The 22,035-nt window shown below is 39.0% G+C and overlaps 1 protein-coding gene across 1 annotated transcript in view; it reads right to left on the reverse strand.

The window, feature by feature from the left end:
- Positions 1 to 21,810, reverse strand: part of LOC129514498 (netrin receptor DCC) — a gene marked incomplete at its 5' end in the record, with an annotated part of 702,567 nt that extends 680,757 nt beyond the window's left edge. Inside the window, one exon of the mRNA XM_055333118.1 lies at positions 21,480 to 21,810. Coding sequence (XP_055189093.1) covers positions 21,480 to 21,810 — 331 coding nt within the window. The remainder of the gene's footprint in view (positions 1 to 21,479) is intronic.
- Between the last annotated feature and the right edge of the window lie 225 nt (positions 21,811 to 22,035).

The following is a 22,035-nucleotide window of genomic DNA, read 5'->3' on the forward strand; positions in this document are numbered from 1 at the left end:
ATCCTCCACTTGTTATACTGTGTAATTGATTCAGCATAAGCCTTTTTCTTTCATCTAACTCAACACGTGACAGGCCTTTTTTATTAGAAGACGTACCAGGGAAACTACTTTATATATTTTTAAATGCGTTCCCCTCCTTTTTATCTTTTCTCTCTTCTGGTATTCCTATTAGCCAGATAGAAGAAATCTTGACCCCATCCTCTTATCTTTGCTTCCTCTGAGCTTTCTTTTTAAGAGAACTAGTCTTAGAGATCCCATCTCTTCCACCTTCCCTTTTATTGATTTTTTGAGAATTTCTATTAAATATATATATGTTTAATTTTTTAAGAGATTGTTTTTCTTCTCTGATTGTTTCTTTTTTGGAGTTATTGGTTTAGGAATACATGGTTTTCTTAAGTTTCTCTAAGATCAGTCATTAGAAGTTATTTAAAAACTCAGTTTCCCTGTACTACCATGAAATTACTTGATTTTTAAAATTTATTTATCTTTGCCTTTCTTTATCGTTTTGTAAGAATTCTGGTGACCTTTTGCTGTGAATTGATAGTTAAGTGTGAACCAAAAGAAATGTCTACCTGGGTCTCTGCAGGTGGGAGAGACTGTCAGAGTCAAAATACTTTCCTGTGTGTGACCGAGGAGCTCCCTATTGTGCTGGGAACCTCTTGATGCCAAAATGCGGAGTTCTTTGCTGTTCTAGATCTCCCTGGACAGTCTACTCATATTTTTCAGAGACTATCCTTCCTATTTGACTTGTTTTTAAATTTTATTTTATTTTATTTTATTTTATTTTATTTTATTTTATTTATTTATTTATGATAGTCACAGAGAGAGAGAGAGAGAGAGAGAGAGAGAGAGAGAGAGGCAGAGACACAGGCAGAGGGAGAAGCAGGCTCCATGCATCAGGAGCCCAACGTGGGACCCGATCCTGGGTCGCCAGGGTCGCCAGGATCGCGCCCCAGGCCAAAGGCAGGCACCAAACCGCTGCGCCACCTAGGGATCCCCCCTATTTGACTTGTTTAGTAGTGACTATTTGTTAGGTATTCTGAACAAATGAGTAGGGCAGAAAACAGCTGCCAAAATCAACTGGATATTTCGTTAATCTCTCCTCCCCATCTCCATCCCCCCCCCCCTTCTCTCCTCCCTTGAGGTTCTCAAGATTTTCCCAGGCAGGTCAACACCATCCTTAGCTGTAATCCACCCAGGGCGCTCTCCTCCAGTTGTTAAAAACTGTGCATCAGAATCACTTGGAGGGATTGTTACACTATAGATCAACAGGCAACACCCCAGAGTCTCAGGCAATAGTTCTGGGGTAAAGCTAGTTAATTAGCATTTCTAACCAGCTCCCCTATGATGCTTTTGCAGCTGGTCAGGGACCACTCTGAACCACTGCTTGTAGCTCACCTAGCTTGCCTGAACATTACAAACATCCAGGGCTCTCATTCCAGAACTGTTCTCCAGGTCCCACCTCACTTTGATAATTTCCCCTCCTGCATCTGACTTTTACTGTCTACAGATTGTTGCAATCTGTTGTATACATCTGTCCCACCCTTTCTCTATTAGTTTGGGGTCATACCTCCCAATGCTTACAAACTTTTTCTATCAGTGCCTCAAGTGTTTTGGGAAGAGAAATAAACTTGGTAAATAAGTCATCTTCAAATGGAACTCAGTTAAAGGTATAAAATATAAAAATGACCCTTTCCCTTTGGCTACCAACTTAACGGGCGCTCAAATCACAAAGTTGATACAATGTGTTCATCAGTTAAGAGGAAAAATCATCAATATTTGGCATTGAAAGGCCAACATCCTAGTTTCAGATTTTAACTGAAAGCTTAACCCTTAATACAAAAGTCGTAAGTTTCTGAGGTCTAATAATTTAAATCCAAGTTCTTGCACTGAAATTATTTCCTTTTATAGAGTTCTTTCTCGTTGCTACCATTCTTTCCAGAAGCTTACAGAGGAAGTGGTAGGGATGGTACGTACCCCTGTTGAAAGTATGAAATGTTTGAAGTATCATGAGTTGGCCATACAGTCACTCCACCTTCGAAGAATTACGCCCAAAGCACTCTGAATACAAGGCAACTGAACAATTCACAAAGTTCACTTTCTTGGCAATGAAAATAGTTGCATATACCTGGCTATGTATTAAAGCAGGAAATCTTCAGGAGAAGAAAGAGAGCTGTGTACTGTACTATAAAGACTTGACTTTAGAGGCAAGAAATTAGAGATGTAATGTTAACTCATTCCTTGGGGAGTTTCTGCTTTGACTAAGTCTTTATCATGAACAAGCAAACAACCCCTCCCCTCCAAATAAAATAAAATAAGGTCACTGTGATGGATCATAAGCTCTCCTGGACTGAAACCTCCTTGAAGGGAGGGCGTTATCTAAACTGAGCTCTTATCTCCTCAAATACAGTCAACTCTGAGACTGTCACTAGAAACCTGCTACTACCCTTTGCATGATAGCTTCTTATCAGGCCCTCCCACAGTAGTTCCTCTGATGAAGTATCTTAGGCAGTAACTATCAGCCAAAGGGGAAAGAATGAAAGCAGAATAAATTTTCAACTCTAAACTTATTAGACCTCTAGCACAAATCATCACGTCACTTCTGCCAAAAACCATGGCAATCCACAGAGAGGCATTTAATCAGGGTCTCTGTCAAAAATAAATTGCCGGGGCCCCACAATACACACTCACAAACCTCTTGCTATCATTTTCCTGATATTCATGGTTTACTGACTGTTTTTAATCATGGTACAATGGGATATTCTTGAAAGAATAAGTATTAACATGAAGTTCCTTAACCAAGAAGTGTTCAGCATGAATTGACAAAATTACAATCTACGTAAATATTTGCCATTACAACACCATTTAATAAAGGAGCTATGGTAATTAGTCACTTCCGATAATCAAAAAATATTCAACGATAAATAAGTAAAAAGAAGGCACCACAGAATAAATAACTACATTATAAAATAAAAAAGTGAGGTATCAGAGTAACAAGGCACGATGCTATTTTTCATAAAATTGAAACAATATACATGTTAAACCTTGGTATACATCAGAATCACTCCAGTAGCTAATAAAGAAAACAGCTTCATTGAACAAGCACAAGGCCTGGACCTAGTATTTTTACCAAGTTCCTTCAAAAGCACTGCATTTCGGAGCTAATTAAAACGTGGGAGAGGTAAGGAAGGAAGGGGGAGAGAGAGACAGGGAAAGAGAGATCAACATTACAGAAGGCTTTTGATATTAAAGAAATTTCAACCTCCTATTTTATATTTTTTTAAGATTTTATGTATTTATTCATGAGAGACACAGAGAGAGAGAGGCAGAGACACAGGCAGGGCCAGGATCAGGCCCTGAGCCCAAGGCAGATGCTCAATCACTGAGTCACCGAGGTGTCTCCCAACCTCTCATTTTAAATAGATACAATACCATGGAGGAAACATCTCAGAGATCTCTCTGATACGATATCTCTATCTACACCCTCATAGTCATGAGAGTATATTGTTCCAAAATGTCTTTGGGTCCTGGATACTGGCCCCCTAGTGCTCCTACGTAGAGGAAGTTTCCAGCCTCTCTGTCCACCCTTGGAGTACAGGGTAGAAAAGAGATGCTATACCCAACATCAGAAAGAAGCCAAGTGGCTATCAAAGGGCCAATGTGCTAGAGAAACCGGCAATTCCAGTTAACAAGGGGCTTGGGCATATTCCTTTTTAATTTGAATGGTTTTCAAAATTGAACACAAGTAAAAAGCAATTACCAATCTATCCATTTAGTTTACATATTGGCTTCACTTTTCTTGTGAATAACAATTTTTCTTTACTAAAAAAAGAATACGGTCTCCTTCTCATGCCTGCTTCCAGGTTTGTGTGTGAGGTCTATTGCTCATGCCGACATTGGGTCACCCAGGGCTCACCTCTTCCCAGACAATACTGAATAAAAGGCCTACTAAGGCTTAAGGCACCTGGGTGGCTCAGTCACTTTTGTGTCTGAATCTTGATTTCAGCTCAGGTCATGATCTTAGGGTCCTGGGATCCAGTGTCCAGCTTTGTGCTGGGCATGGAGCCTGCTTGGGAGTCTCTCTCTCTCTTTTCCTCCGCCCCTTCCCTCACTTGCATGCACACATTCTCTCTAAAATTAAAAAAAAAAAAATTAAAGGCCTACTGAGACTTGAAACTGGGAAACATCTGAAAACTGCTTTCTGAAAGAGAAAGCAGTTATTACATAAGAATAGAAAAAATTAAAAAAACAAATTTTTCTCTGTGAAGGCCTGATGAGAGGGGAGGCCAAGAACACTACCTGGTCTATCCTTCCTGGCATGTTAAGGACCATCTAAAGGAACCAAAACAACCTCGGGACTATGGGGCCTTGAGAGATGTGGAAAGAAGATAAACTTTGAATACTTTAATGCTCTCAGTTTATGATCATTAACAGATATTTGACTACTGCATGAAGACTTTGATTTTTTCTGAACTTAAGATCCTGTGACTCTCCAAATCCCCACTCTCTGTGTCATTTCTATATAATGGTAACTAAAATCTTTTGACTCATGACTTGATACCTTGACACTCAGATAAAAAGAGAAGTCCTGGGATCCAGGAATCAGGGACTTAACCATTAGCTCCCCTGCCTTGCAAGTTCCTACCCTGTGGTGATGATTCATATTTGGTTACTGCCCACAGCCCTGGTTGGACACTAAGACACTGCTGTTGTGCCCACTGTGAATACATCAGGGAAGATGACAGACATGGTTAGTGGGGTAGGTAGGTATTAAAGCAATAATAATAAAATTATAACTAGTAATCATTCAGAAGGACATTTGAGGCATGGTGCTCTTATAGCAGTTAGGAGTGGGCTCTAGGAAAAACAATGGACATTCCAGAAAAAGTGACATCAAAACAGAACTCCAAAGAATGAACAGGAATGAGTTTAACCAAGAGGAAATGAAAAAAAAAAAAAAGGGTCTTCAAGAGATTACTCCATATGCCAAATCTCAGTGTGGGAGGAAATATCTTACTCGGGGAACTGAAAAAGATTATAAGGACTAGAGCATGGCACAGAAACTAGTGAGAATGAAGTTGGCCATGGAGGAAGGAGAGGAAGAAGGGGGGAAAGGATGCAAGGAAGAAGCCAGATCATGTGGAGCTTTTGGGTCATTATGGACTTTAGATTTGATCCTAGAAACATGGGAAATGATTTAACAACTTCAAGTTGTTAAAAAATTTTATACTTAAAAAAATTGTATACTTTTAAAAGACAATTTTATCCTCTGTATATAAAATAGATTGTCATCTAATTAATAGACAATTGTAGGAGAAGCAGTCGAGGGATGAGGGTGGCTTCTGTTTAGTTAGAGCCAGTAGACATAGAAAGAAATAATTAATCAGTTGTAATCAGTTGTGCGTGGCTGGCTCAGCTGATTAAGCATCTGCCTTTGGCTCAGGTCACGATCTCAGGGTCCTGGGATCGGAGCCCCATGTCAGGCTCCCTGCTCAGCGGGGAGTCTGCTCTTCCCTCTCCCTCTGCTGGCTGCTCCCCCTGCTTGTGCACGTTCTCTCTTTCTCTCTCTCTCTCTGTCAAGTAAATAAATAAAATCTAAAAAAAGAAGAAAGAAGAAAGAAGAAGAAGAAGAAGAAGAAGAAGAAGAAGAAGAAGAAGAAATAAACAGTTGTACATAGACAATCTTTGGCATAGGCGCAAAAGAAAAATTATGGAGAGTCTTTTCAACAAATGGTGCTGGAACAACTGGACAGCTATATTAAAAAAAATAAGGAATCTACAGACACCTTATACCCTTTATAAAAAATTAGAATAGTTCCTATGCCTAAATATCAAACAAGAAATCATAAAACTCCTAAAAGATAACATAAGAAAATATACGAATGAGCTTGGATCTGGTGGTGACTTTTTAGAGATGACACCAGAAGTATGATCCATCAGAGAGAAAGAGAGACAGAGAGAGAGAGAGAGAGAGAGAGAGAGAGAGAGAGATTGAAGGATGAACTGAATGTCATTAAATTTAAAGACTTCTGCTCTTTGAAAGCCACCACCAGGAGAACATGGAGACAGAATATAGACTAAGAGAAAATATTTGCAGAAGACATAGCTGATAAAGCACTGTTATCCCAAGCAGAAAAGAACTCTTAAAACTCAACAATATGAAAATGAAAAACTCAAAAAATGAGCAAAAGAGCTGAACAGACACCTCGCCAAAGAAGATGTGCAGAGTGCAGATGGCAAATAGGTACATGAAAAGATGCTCCACATCCTCTGTCATCAGGAAAATGCAAATTAAAACAATAAGATACCACTGCATGCCTGTAAGTGTGCCCAAACCCAGACCACGGATGACACCCAATGCTAGCAAGGATGTGGAGCAACAGGAACCCTCCTTCACTGTTAGTGGGATTGCAAAATGGTACAGCTACTTTAGAAGACATTTTGGCAGTTCCTTGTAAAACTACACTTACCTTTACCATATAATCTAGCAATCCCATTCCTTGGCATTTACCTGAATGAACTGCAACACCTATCCATACAAAACCTGCATATGAATGTTTATAGCAGCTTTATTCATATTTGCTTAAAATGTAGAAGCAATCAAGTTGTCCTTTGGTAGGTGAAGGGACAAATATCCATATGCGGACAATGGAATATCATTCAGCACTAAAAAGAAATGAGCTATTTAGCCCTGAAAAGACAGGGAGGTATATTAAATGGACATTAGTAAGTAAAAGAAGCCCATCTGAGAGCGCCGAATCCTAACCACTAGACCACCAGGGAAGCTAAGAAGCCCATCTGAAAAAGTAACCTACTATATGATTCCAACCATATGACATTCCGAAGAAAGCAAAATTAAGAAGATAGTAAAAAAATCAGTTGTTGCCAGTGGTTATACATTTTACTATATATTTGTCAAAACCCATAGAATATACACCACCAAGCGTGAACCGTAAAGTAAACTATGGACTTTGAGTGATATTGATGTTTCAGTGTGGCCTCATCAGTTGTAATAAATGCACCACTGCAATGTGGAATGTTAGTGATGGAGAAGCTGTTTATGTGTGGGGAGACGGGATATATGGGAACTCTCTGTATCTTCTATTCAATTTTGCTGTGAACATAACAGTACTCTAAAAAAGTAAGTCTGTTTGAAGGGAAAAAAATGTTTCTTAGAAAAACTAGACATGGCTTGCTATTCGATAAGAAAGTTTTAGGTAGATGAGAGAGAGAAAAATGAGATTGCCCAGTTTTTTTTTTTGTTTTTTTTTTTTGTCTTGGACAACTCAATGGGTGGGGTGTCACTCACTACAGTGGGACTTACAGGAAGAGGGAAGAAAGGATAATGAGGCAAGAGAAATTGAAAAGGAAATCAGATTCCTGGCTTAAACTAATTCAAGTCCTTTAGTCCTTGCCCCCTCCACAGTTGTTTTGTTTTGTTTATTTGGAGTCTAGCCTGTATCTCCTAATAGGTTTCATTAGAAAATGTCAACCGCTTATGGGTTAGGCATAGCTTGATTATGATAGAAAAATGCAAACAAAAACAAATGTCCTTGTGTACATTAAGAAAAAGCATGATGGCTTAGAGGAAAGAATGTGGGTTTTAGGTCTAAAAAGACCTAAAAACGTTTCAAACCTGCTTTGCCTATTCATTAGCTGTGGGGTAAGTTATTTAAACTGTGCCTCAAAAATATAAAATAAAATAAAATAAAATAAAATAAAATAAAATAAAATAAAATAAAATAAAATAATAAATAATAATAAATAAATAAATAAATAAATAAATAAATAAATAAATAAATATTTAAAAAAATAATAAATAAACTTCGCCTCAGTCTCCTAAGGGATATGGCATGCAGGATGGTTGGGAGGACGTAAATTATGTTGCTGCTTTTCAGGTGTCACGTAATGGATCCTCACACCATAAAAGCAAGTGTTGGATTATCCACTGGGTGCTTCTCACATTTTTACATGAATTCAGCAGCTTTATAAAAATACAATTAGGGGGGAGTGAAAGCATGTCGAATACATACTCGGAGGTGGTGATTTCCAGAATTCTCCTGAAACAATCTACGACTGGAGACTTGATACAACACCTTTTATTGAAAAGAGTCTACCCTCTTCCAGAAGGGAGCTTACAGTTTGCTCTTTGTATGGAAGTCATACAGGTAGTAGGTCCTTAGGACATTTCAAAGACCCATTCCAACTGGTAACATGCAGATTTCTCTTCTTTTCCTCCATTGCTCTTTCCTTTACCCATAGTTGTTCTTTCAAAGATTTAACGGTAGCCATTCTGAAGTATACCAAGGGTGGCTATGTTGTTAAATAAATAATGCACACTGAATACCTACTGAGTGCTAAATATGATAGAGGAGAAAACGAACAAAAAAACACAACCACCAAGAAGAGTTAACAACAAAGCAAGGAGATTTGAAAAATAAAAAAAATGAAGTAAAGCATTAGGGAAAAGGTCTTATGCCAACCACAAAATAATACAAATGTGGGAATAAACAGACCGGGAACTAAGAATTTTCCAATCAATCAGGGTTTCCCCTGCAGAGTTCTGGCACAAGATACCTCCGGGGAGCACAGTTGAGTCTGAACTGTCGAGGGAAGCGTAGTAGAGCCCTCTCTGCTTTCCCTAGGACAGGCAGGGTGACCCGTATGACTGGGAGTCTCCATAATGAAAATTGGCAGGCTTGACCTGTGTTGACCACATTTGTAGTTTCTTCCCCCCCATTGGTGACCTGCCACATGTAAGCTTTCTTTCTGCCTCTAATTTCTGAGGCACAGCAGCCGAGCAAAAAGTATGAAAAGGTTACTCGTTATAAACTGAAAAATGGATAAACTCATAATTTCTCAAACATGTGAAACACATGTCCCCCAGGTAAGACCTTGCACTCCAAATGTCAGGCCAGAGTGAATTCTTAAAGCTGAGTTATAAAGCTCTGAAAATGGAGTTTATAATGAAAATGTTGACAGGCTCTTGGAGCCACTGTAGTATAGAAAATTTAATATGTCACCTTGTTTTACAAGATTTTACTGGCATAGAAGAAAATTAAAACATTTAACATCTCTCACTTCACCAAATTGCTTCCCTCCTCCAAACTGCAGTGCCATTTGTAGTGCTATTTCATTTATAAACATCCTTTTCATTGTCACAGCCTAGCCTGGACGCGCTCAGCTCTATACTCCCACATTTCCTTCCCAAAGCACTGACATGCTTATCGGGGCAGCATTACCTTATAATAGCATCCACATTTTCTGAAGTTACGTTAAGTTGTAAGAGTGCTGGTGGAGAAAGGGATGGGATTAGTTACCTAGCTGCACAGGAAACATAAATGATGCTGATCATTAAAATATTTCCTAAGAGCCTTTCACAAAAAAAAAAAAAAAAAAAAAAAAAAAAAAAAAAACATTTGTACTGCAGATATTTACACAAATACAGAGAGAAGGTATAGCCTAGTGTTGGAAGAGACAGATGTAAATCTTCTGGCAAAATAGGATGATCACCTGCATTTTTGAACACGAGTAGGCAAAAAAGCATCATTATGAGGGATGGGGCACCTGGCTGCCTCAATCAGGAGAGCACCACGATGGCTCTCGATCTTGGGGTTGTGAGTTCGAGCCCCACACTGAGTATAGAGGCTCCTTAAGTAACTAAATAAACTTCAAAAAAAAAAAAAGGATAATCTTCTACGTCAGTTGTAAATACTCAAGATTCATATAAAAACATATTAAAAAATAAAAATAAAAACATATTAATCCAAGTCAGATTACCAACATGAATCTCTCTACTCTAGCAATATTCTGATATCTGCAAGGACCACTTGCTTTAATGATGTGTTTACACACCAACCTGCCAATTTGCAGTTCACTTGCTTTCTCAGAAGAAGGAAGAGACCCAATATTTGCAAGTCCACAGAAAGCTCTTCAAAGCCATGGCAAACTTTGCTTCAGACTTTGAGTAAGTGAGAATTAAGAGCTGTGATGTTTCAATTTATGAAAGAATAAAGTAAAAACCCTGAATATTATCCAAGTCCTTTCTAGAACAGGCATTATTTGATTAACTCTGATTACTCAGCGAGACGTACCGGTCCCACAGCGCTGGTGCTAGGAATTTTAAAGAGGCACATATAACCTCACGCGTCTGCACAGGGCCTTTGTGGTTGAGGAAGGATAAGCCTCTGGATGGGAAACAAGCCAGAGAGTCAGAGCATGCAGGGCACATGGATATGCATCCCCAGGGAGGAGAAGGAGGCTTCTTCATAGGGCTTCTCTCGTCCCATCTGCTGCAGAGCGCTTACGGAATTTTCAATAATACCCCAATTTTGTTGTTCATAAACCTTCATTTGTTGAGCCTTTACAAAGTCCCAGGCCCTCTGCTAAGCACTGCTTGGTCATCTTCACAGCAACCTCATTGCGGTAGGCCCACTTTACAGGTGGGAGACTAAGCCCAGAATAATTTCCATAGGTAGCCAAGTTTACAGAACTAGTGAAACACCACAGATAGGATCCAAAGTCTTGACCAGCTGACTGTGAAGCCTCATGCTCCTAACCACCTGCCACAGCAAGCAAGCAACCAGGTTCCGAAGACTCTGTTCACCCAGGGCGGTTAAGATAGAATGTGAACTGCACCTTCACAAAGTTAGTGACCAGTAGAGGAGCTGAGGTATTATCTATAGGGTGGCACGTTCTGTGCTATAACAAGAGGACACCAGAAGACGAGGCCCCTTCTCACTTAAGGGGCTAGTTAAGGGTCCTTGAAGATGGGCTACATGAAGTGTGTCTTATAAAAAAAAAAAAGGATACAGGAGAGTCAGCACAAGGATGAGAAAGTAAGACAAAGAGAATGGTGTGCAAAGCCATGAACACCATATGGCTGTTGAGGAAACTGCTATAACAACTGAAAGAATGAGTGTAGATGAGCTTATACGTGGAGCTAGGGAAGGAAGCGGGGCCAGAATCTGGAGCTTCTTCAGGACTTAGAGTTAAGCTCCCATTCTTCTGTGGTGTGCCTGTAGGACCAAATGCCATTTTGACAGTGTATATAAAGCTCGGGAAATTCTGATTTCTACCTAAGGGTAGCTTCAGCCCCAAGTCATGGAGTGACCCATACTAGAAGACAGAAGACACATTTCGGGAAAATCTTAGGACACAGATTAGATAAATTCTCATAGATTTCTGTGCATAAGATTCTCTCTCTCTCTCTTTCTTTTTTTAAGTGAGGCAAACATCTGTGGCACAGTAGATTTCAGTGATATTTAAAAGTTAAGGAGAAGCCAGCTGTGTTTGCTCAATGGCAGTAAACACTGACCTCTGATATTTTAGGTCTAGGCTAACAAAAATCACTCTACCAGGAATCTCTAAAAGGCAGACACCCTTTGATTCAACGATTGCATTGCCAGGAGTAGGTCTCAAAAGACTCGCAAGAGATATGCACAACAAGAGTATCCTCTGAATACAAAATCATACATTAAGGCACTATTAACAAAAGTGAAAACTTAGAGACAAACCAATATCGGTATGGGGATAGAAACTATAAAATCGTAAGGAGGAATTACAAAATGAGACTCATTTGTTAGAATACAGAAAAGAGTTAAAATGCATCTCTCTCATATATATATATTACAGGGTACCATGATTGTCTCACTTATGTTAAAAACAGACAATAAAGAGATTTAGGTGTACATTTGTTGTGATGAGCACCGGGTGATGTACAGATTGTTGAATCACTATATTGTACACCTAAAACTAATATAACACTAGGTCAACTACACTGGAACTAAAACAAACAAACAAAGACAACAAAGACAGAAAGTAGACTCATGGTTGCCAGGGCATGAGGGGAGGGAAGAAGTCGTTCCAGAGTCAGAAAGTGATGATGGCTACACAGCTTTATGAACACACTAATAATGAGTGAATTATCTGCTTTCAACAGTGAAATTTGATGGTATGTGAACTATTTCATAATAAAACCCAACAAACACCAGATAGATGCTAGGTGCATGTATTGTGGGGGTTGTGGGGTATTTAAAGTAGACATTTAATTTATCTACAACCACATCCTCCAAACATAGGCACCTCCAGGGCTAAGACTCAACTGGATATGACCTTAGAGAAATAACCACGATGTGTGCTCATGAAGTGCCCTACAGGACGCAAAGGATGACCCCGGAAGCAATACTTGCATCAAAGAAATACTAATTTTTTATGTCATGTTCCAGCCTTTGGAGATGAATTCTCCTTGCGAGAGGGGCCACAAATATCCAATCCAATAAAATCAACCAGCACTGAAACATAGTTAAAGCTATATATAGCTTTATTAATCTTTAACACACTTTCTTAAATAGACTCCTAGTTGGTGAAAGTTGCTCTAAGTGAAATTTCAGCAAATGAAGTCTCATGAGAAGCCCTTCTTAAGGGTTACGATGAAAATGATTTCTTTTTGCGTAAAATACAATTTTTAACACTGTGCCTAATAGAACAACAAAAGTAGAGGGGCTAGCTGTAAATGAAATAGATTTTATGGCCATGGTGTTCATCAACGGATTTAAGACACAGAAGCGGGATCCCTGGGTGGCGCAGCGGTTTGGCGCCTGCCTTTGGCCCAGAGCGCGATCCTGGAGACCCAGGATCGAATCCCACGTCGGGCTCCCGGTGCATGGAGCCTGCTTCTCCCTCTGCCTGTGTCTCTGCCTCTCTCTCTCTCTGTGTGTGACTATCATAAATAAAATAAAAATTAAAAAAAATTAAAAAAAAAGACACATAAGCTTAGATAGGAAGAGCCACCTAAATGGCAAGGTGTGTATATTGTCTCTAAGGTGCGTGTTTATGTCTAAATATCTCTGGATGACCTAGGTTAGAATATAGATAGTGTAAACCTAATTGTTTAAAGACCATAAGGGAAAACATGCAGATAATACAATACAGATTCTCTCTCTCACACCCACATGCGCCCCCCGCCCCACACACACTGGTATTTATCGAACTATTTACATGCAATTGCTCTAACCCCTGCTCACTGGATTCCCGATTAGTCATACCACCCCCAGGTTCACTGCTCTAAGGAAATTAAAGTCCTTATTCTGGGTTCTTGAACCCCACTTCAGTGTAGAGGAGGTTTCTCTGCAGCACCAACAATCCTCTGGACGCCAACTGGGTATTCGTTTGGACAATTCAACTCAATTCTGACGTCTATCTATCTGCAGACAGAGGGGATTCCACAGGTTGGGGGTCCTACAGCCCCCCTTTTCCCACTTCAGAGGGTAGTCACAAACCCAGGTAGTCTTCACCTGTGTATCTGACCCACTAGCCGTGAGTTCCAACTACTCCTCCTCAGGTTAGATCAATTTACTGGAGCAGCTCACAGAGCTCAGAGGAATATTTTACCTACTAGATCACTGGCTTAGTCCAAGAGTATGACTCCGAGACAGCCAAAAGGAACAGATACGAGGACAAAGTGTGGGGAAAGGGTACAGAACTTCCACGCCCTTCCCAGGCACCACTCCCTCAACATCTATGCATGTGCGCCAACTGGGAAACTCTTGGAATCTTCTGTGGATTTTTATGGAGGCTTCAACACATAGGCACAACTGATTAAATCATCGACAATTAGCTATTGATTCAACCTGACCTCCAGCCCCTTTCCCCTCCTAGGAGACCAAGGGAGTGGGCTTGAAAGTTCAAACCCTCTACTCACAGGACTGCTTCTTCTGCTACCCAGGCCCCGTCCAAGAGTAGGATCCCATATATATATAATGTAATATGTATATATATATATATATATATTACATTATTTATTACTTGCGTATGTGCGCATGCGTATGCCCAGTGTATTGTGAAATGAGATGATAGATTTAGGACCTACCCTGCTTACTTATTTGCTAATAAAAATATCTATTGTTGTTGTTTGGTTTTTGTTCTATGCTAAATTCAGGATTCAAGTTCCCAAACAAGTTCTTTGCTGCATCAGGAACACACGGCTCCTTCATGTACTCCAGTGGCTTCCCATTCTCTAGAAATCAACGTTTCTGATTTATTCTAATTCTCACAGTTACTAAATAATAGGCTTATCCACAATTATGGGTGTAATGGTCAATGGATTAGACTGCTTATTAGAGAATACGAATAGATTTTAACTATAAAATTAGACTATTAAAACAATAATTTCTTAAAGGGAAATGAGTAAGTGCTTTCACTAACAGTACTTTCATCTACATCTTAACAGGAAAGGTTTAAAATGATTTAGGGACTACACACACTGAGCATTTCTATGATCCCTTTTAACTGATGTAGTTTCTAGAACATCCCCTAATTTAAAATGTTCCCTTATTTTGTAGAAAAACTTTGTATCTAACATAAATATCTCAATTCAAAGGTCTTTATGTAACATTACATTTAAATAATAAATTTTAACATGGACGTTAAAAAAATTAATAGGAAAAAAACGAGTACCAGTGATAGGTTCATAAACATAAAAATTCTTTATTAAATTTATTATCAGTCATAATTTCATCAGAAATTTACAATGATGCCACCTAAACTATCTACTTACTCTGATTTAGGGCTTTGTTAGCCTGACATTTGTCAAAAAAAAAAAAAAAAAAAATCAAGCTTTTGTACTCCAAAAGGGTCTTCTAGAATGTAAAAGAGTTTTCTGTTACTATCACTGAGTTATTTAAAATATTGCTCATTGCTCCTTCATTTTTATTACACTACCAGCAAAAATCACACTGAAGCTAGCTTAAGGTTTGAATTAAAAAGAAAAAAAGTACTCTTAATATAATGATTTTTAGAATGAAAAATTAGCTATCTCCATTGTCACATGAATTAGAATTCATAACAAAGAAAAGGAAATGAAAGGTAGGAAGATTTTTAAAATTTATTTTGTTGATGTTTCTACTATAAAAAGCCCTGTCAAGTTCTCTTTTGTAATTTTTATAATGTAAAAGATGTCTTTCCACTGTGCATATTTCTCAGGGATATATTTCTATTTTAATTTTATTGCAGAGTTAATTGACTTAGGAAGGAGACAACTAAAAACCTATTCTTTAAAATGCAATTATTTAAGTCCAGGGTGGGGAGTATATGGGTAAGGAGGTATTGGGGCAATGTTGGTGATTATCTCAGTTTTATTTAGCAATAAAATCTAAAAAAAAATATAAGATTAGCACATACACAACAATTACTTATAGCACCACATTTCCATATATATATATATATATATTTTTTTTTTTTGTTTGTTTGTTTGTTTTTTCCTCTCTCTCTCATGTTTTAACCACAAAACAATAGGAACATTTAGCTAACTGGAGATAATTAAGACCATTAAGAATTATGGAGTCTGAACAATTAATTTATTTTCCTACTTATTGTTTGAAAATAAATACCATCCCTATTGGTTTAAAATAAAAGAAGCTCTTTTCTATAACTGCACCTTCCCAAAACAGAATTCTGAGAGTATTCAAGGGCCTTGGGATACATTTTCCAAACTGCTTGACCAGATGAACTTGACCTTCTAGGCAAGATTCTTATATTTGTTCCTGTAGAGAAAAAGAATATGAACATTTTTTCTTGCTGTTTCCTTTATATAATGTTTGAGTGACCTCAGGCGATGTAGTTCATTCTCCCTTCTCTTAAGACAAGTTCCTTTTTCTGTTTCCTTTTAAGCAAAAAACGTAAAGGTCAGATTATCATTTCACAAAATGCTCCATTCAGCTGAGGCGACTCTAGCTTCTCTCACCATAATATGCTTTCACTAATTATTTCATAACTCATTTAAATGGGAGGCATTCTGGAAAGGAATTCACTGCAACAACTCCTCAAGTAACTAATTATTTTTTTTTTAACACAGGGGAATTTTAATTATAATGCCTGTGTTATTTAAAAGCAGTGTGTGACAATTTGCATCTTGAAACATCTATTGTAATAGGGAAGAAAAAAAAATGCTCCTGAATGAAATAACAATTCAAGTAAAGGCAATTTAGTTGGCCTTTTATTTCCTTGATTTTCAAGAAACGGAAAGAAAAAAAAATGCAAACTGAGCCTGAATTATAAAACCACTTACAAAGATTAAAAGAGAAGAAAAAATCTTGCCCCTATAAAGAGTATATATAACCTTATTTTTATAGTTACATGTTCTCTATATTTTAGGAGAGATTTATCATTTGTCATCATTTAATGTATAGCTGTGGTAGCAAAATCTATCATTTTAGAAGAAAACAGCCAAATCATACTGTTTTCTTCTAGGGAGTTGATATTTTCAAGGGACTAAATGGATAAATAAAATCTATTATTATTATTACAATAGTGACTATTGCTCTCCATTAGTTTATATTTTGGAGAGTTTTATTGGTTAAAAATAAATGGCTACGTATTCACAGTGTCCTTACATCTAGTCCCTAGATTGAGCAGCAAAGTGATAAGGGATTAAGTATGTGCCATCGTTAGAGAAGGTGGGTTCCATCGTCTGCCTGCAGAAAGTCACTATCTTTTTTTTTTTCCAGTTTGTTCTCTATTAATTTGGGTATCTGTATCACAGAGCGTTTTTGAGCATTATGAGCTACTGCATATACATATACTGTTCAGAGAGGAAAATCTCACCCAGAAGTCAGCGGTTTTAACAGTCAAGATGTAAATGCTTATAAATTAACAAAAGAAGAATTTACCTGGACATAAATGCCCTATAATGTATCCTGCATTCAGTGTCCCTCTACTTGAGGAGGGGGGGCTGATCCCACTGCATCCCCAAGAGTGTAAATACAAGTGAGGTAGCACTTGGGTTCCAATTGTGATGCTCATAGCCCTGCAGAGGAAGTGGGTGGGCCAAGAGCTGGGTGGTTGGGTGGGTGTGTTGGGTGGCGGGTGTGCTGTGGTGGTGTCACGGAAAATAAACAAGACGGTCCTTTGGAGATTACTCAAAGCAGCTCTTTAATAGGGTTTTCTTACACGCTGGTTGGACGCTCCTCTCCCGCAGGGGAGGGGGGTTATGTTACACTCTCAGTCTAGACCAACTGACCCCTGTCAACTCAGCTTCAGTGAATCTTTTTCAGTTGGAAGGACAACAAGGAGGCTCTGTTGAGAAGACTGCCCAGCATCTTTTTCTGAAATGAGAACAGCCGTTGCATGATCTAGAACTCCTGGTCTGACCAGGACAAATTATATTGGCTTCACGGACAGAACACTAGATCAAGTTGTGAAAAATGAATCTCACAGTCAAACAGATTTTGGAACAGCTTGCCAACAAACTGCATAGATTCAACTTTTTAAAAACTCAATTCAGGCTTGCCAGTTTGTGCTTGTAGATTGCGAAAGCAGATATCTGATCCAAGTTGACAATATTTATAGCTCAGGATTTGTAGTCTATATTTCTTCCTCTCCCAACCCCTCCACAAATGTTCTGTATCATTACAAGGAATAATCAAAGTTGTCATTTCCTAATAATATTGATTGTAATAATGTCACAATATCCATTTTTAGGTCTATTTGTACTACCACTGCTGCCAGTGAATAAGAATCTACTGCATACCATGGTTTTACGTGCTAAATGTTATTTAAAAGCCAGCACAATCTTAGGAGATAGGTTATTATTATGTCGATTCTACAGAAGAGGATCCAGAGGCTCAGACAGCTGGCAACATCTGGAGTTGGGAAAATTTGACCAGATGCAAGGTCATCTTGATGTTATGGGTTATGGAAGGAATGAGGACGTGGCACATGCCTTTTTTTTTTTTTTTTTTTTTAAGTAGCATATGGATATCCCAGCACAGTCCACCTTCTAAAAATCTAAGACCCTATGGGCTCAAGAGAAACTTTTGGCCCCTCCCCTAACCATACAGAGTAATCTAAATCGGAGGTCTTTCCCACACAAGGGTTATTAGCTAAAATAAATTTTATTGGGAAATCATTGCCATCCATATAGCAAACCCCTAATAACAAACTTCTGTTCTTCTTACTCTGTGAAGTGCATTCCTTTCCTCTGAAATCCCAGGCCCCTACCCCTATTCCTTAGTTCCGAAATGACATACAGATCTGATTTTGTCTGAGTGTCTTTAGAATCTCCACGTCTGTGTGGATACCCTGTATGCATACTATTCAATTCTGTTTTCTCTTGTTCATCTGTTCTATGTCAATTGGATTCTTAGTCCAGCTGGATGGACCCTGGACAGGGACAGGAATTCTTATTTCCCAACAATGGAAACCTCTCCATATGTGGCATAAAGCTCCATGTATCCACTGGCAAAACAAATATATAAGGAATAACCACTAAACATGCCCCACACTCTGACGGGCAGAGGGTGGAGAAGGGAAGGATAAGTTTTGCAGATAAAGTCTGACTCTGCTTCTCTCTTTAAAGTCCCAGTCTAGAGGGTTAAACAGAAGTATCCATGGCAGAGAAATACTGCTCTACTTTAGAGTAGAGCTAATTGGATACAGACAAAATTCCCAAGTTTCAGCCGGGACAGGCCAAGCTGCTTTCCAATGGAGTAACAGCCCTTACCGACAGAATTTGCTTTTATCAGAAATGCCAATAGTCAGTAGTAGCTGGTTACACCAAGAACTTTTGTTGTTGTTGTTTTGTTGTTTTTAAGAGAGAGAGAAAGAAGTAGGAGGGCAGAAGAGGAGGTGGAGAGGGAATCTTAAGCAGATCACGCCCAGCACCCAGGGCTCCATCTCACAGCCCCAAGATCGTGACCTTGGCTGAAATTAAGAGTTGGAAGCTTAACTGACAGAGCCACCCGGGCACCCCACACTGAGACTTTTAATAAGATGTTGGATGGGATGGTAGTCCTTGGCTTATCTTTTCTACTCCCCCTCCCACTTCAGCTAAGTTTGCACTTAGGTTTTAGAGTTTGAAGAGCATGTGAGAAGTTGCTAGAAAATAGGATGGATGGTGCATGGCAAGATCACTGCATGAAATGCTCTGATTGATTAAAGATAGATTTCATTTGCCACATTTCTTTTTCTCAAAAGACACTTCGAGAAAGCAGAAGTGGAAGAAGGGCATTATTATTTTAAATGGACTTTCCATTGTACCTGAGGGTACCAAACAGGTTTTTTTGTTTTTGTTTTTTGTTTTGTTTTGTTTTGTTTTTTTGGTCTTTTGTTTTTTCACTCAAGCAAAGCTGTTACCTTTTAGTGGTGACTGGTTTACTGACTGCTAATGCTTTAAAAATGAGATTAAATCAGGCCCATGGTCTTTATTACAAGGAAGATATATGCCCCTTGTGCATTCCAGTGGGTTGGCAATCTTAACCTCGAAAGACATAACATTGATGTATGCTGTGTTGCCAAACAGCATGGTGAGTGTTTAAAATGCTGTGAACAGCCTTATTGCCTCGAAATGATACAATCTAATATTAGACTGTAACTCAGTGACTGAATCTGCCAACCCATCCTTCTATAGAACAGGAAAGTTGAAGCCACTCCGTTTTAATATCTCCCAGGGAAGGGATCATTCTTCATTCCACCATTGAAACAAAGCACGTAAAAGTGAATCTAGATTGCAGGAAAACTGAAACCACGTCAAATCGAGTCATTTTCATTAACGGCACATATGCATCTGCCTTTCAGAAGAGGGTGTCGAAATGCCAGCCTCTTTCATTCACGTCGGCAGGATTATCCAAGCAGCGTGGGCAACTGATGGGTGGGATCTGAGAGCCCAGAAATTCTTAAGCTAGAGAAAATAGAATTGCACCCTTTTCCACTTCATTTGGAATAATCTGGAAAAGCAGATTTTACCTTGGTCCTCAGTACTTATTCTACTTGTTCTTTTTTTTTTTTTTTAATTTTTATTTATTTATGATAGTCACAGAGAGAGAGAGAGGGGCAGAGACACAAGCAGGCTCCAAGCACTGGGAGCCCGACGTGGGATTCGATCCCAGGTCTCCAGGATCGCGCCCTGGGCCAAAGGCAGGCGCTAAACCGCTGCGCCACCCAGGGATCCCTCTACTTGTTCTTTTTAATCAATCATAATTTGCATAGACTTTCAGTCCTTTCTACCCTTTATGCTCATCAATCAAATGCCTGATGCCCATCATTTAAAGGACCCAGGGCACTGATAGCCTTAGTTTGCAGGATCGGAATGCCACCTCCCATGTTTCCAGAGTAAAGGGGACTTTCTGCAACCATGCTTCAGTATGTTGTCATTGCTAGAGGAGGCAGGGTGCCACCAGGTGGGTTGACCAACTTTCCTAGTTTTGGTTGAGACTGAGGGGTTAGGGCATTGCACTTTCAAATGCTAAAACCAAGTCAGTCCTGGTTAAAGCAGGATGATTGGCCACTGTATCTCTAGGTAAGGACCCAGCCCACCAAGACGCGCTTGGTCAGGCACAGTCTGGTTGGTGCATTTTCACTGGGTTTCTAGACTGACTGCATGGCAATAAAATCTAATTTTTTATACTGGCACCTGATCAGAACAACTCTTGTATATTTTAACTTCTGCAGGCCCTCAGTAGAAGAATGTGTGCTGGAGAGATGGTCCTGTCCAATTGTCTTAGTACATGTTATTGCTGAAAAGGAGTCTTCATTCTCACCAGTATTTTAGATTTTAGACTAAATGGGCCCTGGGAAAAGAAGCCCTTATCAGATGGTTGCCCTCTTAGTTTAATTTTGTACTGAGAGCTAAATATTAAGTTTGGAAGTAGCCCTTAAAACCTGTTTACCCATTTGAAAGCCTAAACTTATTTCAGGTTGGATCCATTTGCCTTGCATTATATCCCATACCAAAGGGTTTTCTTTGTTTTTGTTTTTTAAAGCCCATTTTAAGCTAAGTCATTACAGAAAGGAGTAAAATTCTGAGTCTTCTCTTTACATATCCAACATTTCAAGGGCTCCCCCCAAAATAATAATAACAATAATTATTAGCTACCCTCTAACCAAATCAAGTGGAGCAGAAGGAATAATATCCATGGATTCCAGAACATCTTGTACTATTTTTTTAGGGTCTACACCACTTAAAAATATTCAGATGGAAAGGAAAAAATGTTCATCTTATTAGTTAATTCATAAGTCAACATATTACCAAGCATATGTGGATGCACTAATGCAAATTTTTATTTCCTTTTTGGAAATCTATATGTTGCATTTCAAATCATTGTAATTAAAGAAAAACTCACTGCACTGAAGGCAAAAAAAAAAAAGTTCTGCAAAACTTCAACACTAGTGATTCTGTGAAATGGAATTAATTGGGGAATCATTTTTCTAATATTTTTCTGCTAATGAAGAGTAACCCCCCCCAGACACAAGCAGTACATCAACTTGAGACAATCTTTGTTTCTAAAAATCCCGTAATGCTGTGTTAGTTGTTGAGATCCTTTTACTGTTTTCCAAGCAATTAAGGATAAAGTCAGTCAAAACCATGAGGGAACACGCATAAATCTTTTTTACATTGTTCCCTTATCTAAAGAATGTATACTGTTTCTGCAAAGATGATTTTCTTATCCACCAAAAGAGAGAAATAAGAGAAAGAATCCACTTACCCGCTACTGCAACTTTTGCTGTCCGACTAATAATTGACCCAGAATCTCCTAAAGATGCCTCACATTGGTAGAGTCCCTCATCTGGCTTATGGTGCCTGGAGTGAAGTATGTTCTGTATCAACAGAGAGCCATTTGGAAGTTGCTGCTTCCTTTCATCCATCCCCAAGGCCAGGTGGACTCCATCTTTCTTCCACTTGATAACGGGGACTCCTCGGTCAGACTCAGCAGAGCAGTTCAGGAGGACGTTTCCTCCCCGCATGGTGACAGCATCAGAAGGCTCGGACAGGAAGTGCAGTGATGTGAAAGGCTTAATCTGGAAACCTGCAACAAGGAAACACGGGGAAATAAATATGTTCACTTATTCAAAGAGATCACGGGCTTTATCCCCCTGCCTCTTCTTTACAAAACTTTTTTTCAAAAAAGCTGCGGTCCTTGAAAAATATTCAAGAATAAATGATATTGGAGGAGGGGCAAGACGGCGGGAGAGCAGGGTCCCCAAATCACCTGTCCCCACCAAATTACCTAGATAACCTTCAAACCATCCTGAAAATTTACG

Source organism: Nyctereutes procyonoides, unplaced genomic scaffold, assembly GCF_905146905.1.
Source record: "Nyctereutes procyonoides isolate TBG_1078 unplaced genomic scaffold, NYPRO_anot_genome, whole genome shotgun sequence".
Classification (NCBI taxonomy): Eukaryota; Metazoa; Chordata; class Mammalia; order Carnivora; family Canidae; genus Nyctereutes; species Nyctereutes procyonoides.